Here is a 6,126-nt window from a genome sequence, read left to right as displayed (position 1 = left end):
AAAAAAAAAAAATTCATGAAAAACAGTGTAACGCTTTTGGTACAGAAATCTAGACATCAGTGTAACACCCAGGAGGTTAAATAAAAGGGTTGTCTACCCTTTTATGTAAAGAGAAAATTCTGAGTTTAGTTACGCTTTAAGCACGGAGACCAGCGGTGGTCTGCGGCTCTGGCCGGTGTGCCCCCCAGCGTGGTCAGGAGAAGGATTCTGCTTGGGGGGGTCACCAGCCAGAGCCGCGAACCATCTCTCCCTTACAGGCTCAGGGCAGTGAGCGGGATGTGTCTTTGGGGCGGGGGTATGGCATTATGACGTCATTCAGGGCATGCGCGGTCCGGAGTCTATAGATTCAGTGGTCCGCGAGCTCCAAAAGGTTGGGGACCTCTGCTCCATTGGGTCCCATGTCATGCTATAATGCCCCTTCGTCCTAGCATGGAGGAAGCATCGGGCGCCACCATGTTAGTCTTTTGGCTACATCATCCGATCTTGCACTGCATCGGTGCAAGATCATGTGATGTAGCCTGCTGTAATTGGCGGGGATCTCACTGCTAATGTGTGAGATCAGATTTCTTTCTTCCATTGTAGGAAGAAGACCCTTCTTTGCATGCTGAGATCGGACATGCGCAGAAGGAGCTGCCTGAAGCCTCCTGAGATAGGGGTGTGTGATGTGGGCATCCCAGGAGACTGCACTCTGCTTTAAACAGAGTATTTTTATATTTCTTGAAGACTATTTAAAGCTAAAGACACAACATTATTCAGTGCTGTATTTATTATTACATGATTTTATTTAAATTGTTTTCATAATGTAAAAAGCAACCCTGAATTTCCTGCAATCATAGTACTACAGAACACAAATTAGAAGAGCGGGAAACAGCAGAAGGTGCCAAACTTGTGCTCTTAATGCAAGAAGCATTCAGGAGTAGACAAAGAGACGGTAGATGAGCTCATTAATTATACTTCTTCTCCTTCCACTTCCTAGTCATGAGTTAGTTATGGGATAAGAGCTGTAAAAGAGAAAATCAGGTTTTCGCCTTTCTAGACAGGTCAGTGATATCTAGCTTTGTAAATCTTAGTACTGGATGGGGATAAATACAAATCCACTGGTAGATAAAAACAGTTCCCATATGAGTATTTCATGTGTGTGCATTTGGATTTTTTGCTAGGCATTTAGCTTTAAAGACCTAGATTTGCCCTTTATAAAACAAGGAATAAAAAGGTAATAGATACAATGTAATATGTTTCAGACTCACATCTATTATTCTAATTATTCGAGACATATGTTTTTGTGTTATGAGATTACATATAATTCAGTTCTGTATAATCTAGGATACATTTTACAAAACTCTGCACATCTATAAATCGTGCTGTATTTTATTTTCTGTTCTTGGTTTTGACCAGGCTGCCATATAATATGCTCAACATCTGACATTTCCTTTTCCAGAAATGCGTGACAAGATGAAGACTTGGCGAGAGGAGAACTACAGGAACAGCGAACACATCATTGAAGTTGGTGAAGAGTTGATAAACGACCACGCTTCCAAACTCGGGGACGATAGTAAGTTTATTATACACATCAATTTCAGTTGAGTGAGGGGCTGGCGTTGCTAACACCTGTTCCCCTGTAATATCCCCAGCGAGACCCTATCATTCCAATTGGTGTCGGGAGAAGTTTATATGTGCTTGTGAATGGCTCAGGGCTTTACATTCTGCAATAAAAACTGTGTTTCTCATTACTTGCTGGGGCTGCAGATCTTTCCATCTGCTGGCAAAAAATGATTAAATGTACAATTTTTGCTTTTTTTCATCATGGAAACCTGCCGCCTTTGTCTAATATATATATATATATATATATATATATATATATATATATATATATATAAACACACACACTATGTATCTACGTATTAGTTGATTCACCTTTCAATCTAAATGTAAGATTGTTTATTGGGGAAATCATGCTTTCCTTCCTTCCTGGTCATTGTCTTGACTTAAACTATTTACTGTAATTTAGGCATATATCAATTTATATACTTATAAAAGGGTTCGATCAGGCAGGTCATTATTACAGAAAGAAACAGACGTCCCTTCTGCAAAAATCCTTCTTACCTGCCTGATCGCTGAGTGTACTGTCAAAAAAACTCTGCTTTGGTTGCCAATATACCCAGCAATCCCGGCTTCCCCTTCACTTGCTGGGACTGAACGAACTCCGGCTTGTCTGCACGGGAGTTACGTTATCCCAGCTTGGCCAATCGGCATGGCCTAAGATCGCATCGACTGTATCTGATTGGCTGATTTTAGGAATCATTGCAGAGACAGTTGGAGAACACATCTAGCTCAAATAATCCAAAAGCTTTTAGGTGGATTGGGATGAATAGAAGGGGTATCAGCATGTTCAGGAAAGGGTGAAGGACTGTGGAGAGAGTGTAATATTCCTCATAGGGGTGATGCAGTCTGCAGTCTCTAGCTATTTTGCTGGTGCTGAGCAGACATTAGGTGGTTAGGTGTGTCCTACTTTATACTCATCATAGGAGTACAAAAAATCAGAACAGCATCAGTTACTTAAAGGTGAAGATTGAAATCTTGGGATGTGCACCAGATGGGTGGTTTTGGAGGTGGCCAAGCTGAGGACTGGGGAATCTGGGGAATGAAAACTGGAACTCACTGCCTCATATACAACGTTTATTGGTAAGCATTTGGAAGTGATGGTTTTTTATTTTTTTTTCCCTGTAGCTTTGAAGCTAAACTCTGGCATAAGCAAATGTTTTAAATAAAATAATCATGTGAATTGATACTTCAATCTTAATGTTCTTTGCCTTCCAGACCTGTGCAGTAATTCAGTGTAAAACTATTAGTTTGTTCAGTTCTGTATGATCAAAGCCTGAACTGACTTTTCTTGTGTAAAGGGGCTAGCCTTGTATCCTTTCTCCTCCTGTATTTTTCTGCTGATATCCTGTAGTGAGTGGACCTACTGGGTCCTACCTACTGCTCTGTTTACAGCACAGTAAACATGACCTGCTACTATTACAAGGTAATTTCTGGGTTTGCAAAGACATTTAATGTACACAAAGTACTTTATATCCTTCGTGGCTAATAAGGAATATGTTTAAAAGAAAGTTTGTGTCTGAATTTTATCTTTAATTACAAGGAATACGACTGGCAATCTTTCGGTATAATCGCGTTCTTTCTGTATGCAGCTGCCTGCCAAAAACCCAAAACTTAGAAACAATTTAGAATCGCCAGTCTCCAGTAGACGCCAAGCTGATGATTTATTTAAATTCTAATTATTTTATTTATTCTGTGAAGATATTTAAACTAACAAGCCCCAAAATTGTGTTTGCCTTACAACGATTGTTTTTATTAACAGCAAATACGTGCCAGAGCCTATATCGCACACAGCGTTGCTGCAAATTCCTGTTCTAGAGATCTTCAGGGGAGAAAAAAAAATCCTCCTATGCACACAGCGATAATTAAACCCTTGCTGCTAGTGTGGTTTCAAGTGATCATGGTGAGCCTAATTGTAATTTGTTTGCTGTGAAAGATCTGCAAAAGACCTCCTTGGCAGGGAAATCAACTTTGTATTGGCTCACTGAACTGTCATCACTCAGTGGGCCGTCTAAGCAGGCGCTCAGAGCACTTGTTTTGTGTTCCGTCTCTCTCTCGCTCCCTTTCTCGCGCTCTCTGGTACCCCTTGCTTGGTCTCAACAGGATTGCATTCTGTTGATAATTAGGTCCCCTGTGGACTGCAGCCTTTCCAGGAAAAACATATTCCAGGAAATGGTCACCTAACCTGTAGGAAATCCGACCCACTTTGGCACAACATTCTTATTTGGTACCTTTAAAGAATATTAAACAGAGTTCCAATAGTAAAAGCTCATTTATCTTTCAAAGCTGTGAACTTTGGCAGCACAAGCACTTTTTCTTAATTCTCCTGCAGTACCAAAGCAATAAGGTTGTTTGGCATTTTAGTTAGGAAACGGCTGAAATTCTTGATTTATAGGTAGAAATCTTGCTGCTGAATCCATGTAATGGCCTTTTATAGCGTTCTATGATGTCAGCTGAACTGGGGTCACGGATTTGGTGTATAGTGTATGGCAAATCCTGCTCCATATTCACTGCTTTGAGTCTGTTGTGACACTGAAATTTATTTGGATGTCTGTGAATACCCACTTTTTTTAAGGTGATGATAAAAATCCACCTTGTGTAAAGCATTACTAAAGTTCCGCTAATAAAAATCACGATCAATCGGGTCATTATTGCACAAAGGACTTGCAATGTCCTTTCTGCAAAAGTCTCTCCTACCTGCTTGATTGCTCTGGGTATCTGTCAAAAAAGCTGAGCCACACATGCGCATGTTTGCCAGGATACTCGGCAATCCCAGCCAATCAAGATGGCTGAGGAATTGTATTCAGGAAGAGAAGGACAAGGATGGCAGCACCCTGTGACAGAACAGGGACAGGTGGGTATCACAGGTTTAGTTAAACTGTAATCAATTGTACAGATTTCAGACTTTTTTTACATAACAAATCTAGGCTTTTCAGCGCTCAGTCATATGATTATTTCATAGACAGCATGGTGTCAGGGCAGCATGGTGACTCAGAGGTTAGCACTCCGAACTTTGCAGTGTTGGGGCCCAGGTTCGAATCTTGGCCAGGACACTATCAGCATGAAGTTTGCAGGTTCTCCCTGTGTTTGTGTGGGTTTCCTCCGGTAACCTCTCAGATACCAAAAAAAAAACATGCAGTTAGAATCCAAAAAATTGACTTTAGACCACATTAAAGACATGAGACTCTGACAGGGAAGTTAGTTTCTGCGCTCCTTTGAGGGACTGCTAGTGTCATTAATAGGCAAGGTATTGATCACAAGAACTTTCACAATTGGATTGGGGCAATTCCTTTGTTCAGACCAGATGGAAATTTTTTCGTCAGACAAGTATTTATGGCACATCTTGCCAAACATTATAAGTGTTTTCGCCAGCCTTTTTTAGGTGGGTGCACCACCTGACACCTTTCAGAAACCACCCGGCTGTTTTGGGTGATTACTCCGAAGCTGGATCACAACATAGGGGATACCACCCACCTACAGCTTCTTCCCACTCAGCTTAAAAAAAATTTCTGGGGAGAACATGGCTTATGACAGATTTGAGTATAAGTGGTGGATACCTTTTATCTTACAGTGTTCTGCCCGGCCCCTTTTAGCTAGGCGCACCACCCGTCACATTTTGTAAAACTTCTACTTTACTTATATTGGCCTGCTGAGACGCACGCTCTTCAAGGTGGTAATACAGCTGGACTGTTGTTGGGGAACATTTTCAGAATGACATCACTAAAGCTTTGTGCGCCTTTCAGCATAAATTGTGCAATCTGTAAGTTATTATCCTGTTTGCCATAAATTTGAAGTCTTTTCTCAACCATCTCCTTCATTTAGTTGTAACAAGAGAATGGTGTCTTTTTCAAGACAGTCCGGATCTGAATCACCATCATTCTTTTTTCTTACATTGTATTCATTCCTGAATTTATATATAGATGTGAATGGTAGATAAGGGCCTGCTAGTTTCTCTGTTCTGCATATTTTCCTGACTTACTGTAATGCCATAGATCATGCTTGATCTGGTCCTTGTTTTCATTTTGCCTGTTGTGTTTCTCCAGTACCTGGTATAATATTACCTTATTTTTATTTCTTCCCTGTACAATTACCCATTCTGAAACACATTGCTTGAAACTTTGAGAAAGGCTTTTTTTTTTATTTCCACTGGTGATGTCTGATTGTTTTTCAAATACTACATTATATAGTATATTTATAGTATATTAAAAGTGTCCTACCCATTTTTATAGTGTTCTGTAGAGTTCAAACCTGATATAGATGTATAAGCCAGGAATAGAATATGGTATTCCCTACTAACTAAGTCAATAGTCACCCCCTTAGTAAAGGACAAACATGTGAAGAGAATAGACAGAAGGGGTTTTAAATGTGGCCAAGAAAAAGGTGGTTGTATTAAGCGTAAGGGAGGTCTCTATGTCTGACACGTTTAGCCTTTTAGGCTTCCTTATGGGTATTAGGGAGACCATAAGCGTACTACAGGATGAGCACAGTAAATAATCATGAAAAATAAAAGAATGTTTGCAATATTAG

The 6,126-nt window shown here is 40.3% G+C and overlaps 1 protein-coding gene across 1 annotated transcript in view; it reads left to right on the top strand.

Annotated features, from left to right (window-relative positions):
* Positions 1–1,438: 1,438 nt before the first annotated feature.
* The window catches only part of EMC2 (ER membrane protein complex subunit 2), a gene marked incomplete at its 5' end in the record, with an annotated part of 42,277 nt that continues 37,589 nt past the window's right edge, over positions 1,439–6,126 (top strand). Inside the window, 1 exon segment of the mRNA XM_072410738.1 lies at positions 1,439–1,552. Coding sequence (XP_072266839.1) covers positions 1,439–1,552 — 114 coding nt within the window.

This window comes from Pyxicephalus adspersus, chromosome 5 (assembly GCF_032062135.1).
Source record: "Pyxicephalus adspersus chromosome 5, UCB_Pads_2.0, whole genome shotgun sequence".
NCBI lineage: Eukaryota > Metazoa > Chordata > Amphibia > Anura > Pyxicephalidae > Pyxicephalus > Pyxicephalus adspersus.
Note: the sequence above shows the minus strand (reverse complement) of the source record. Positions and strands in the feature narration are given on the sequence as shown.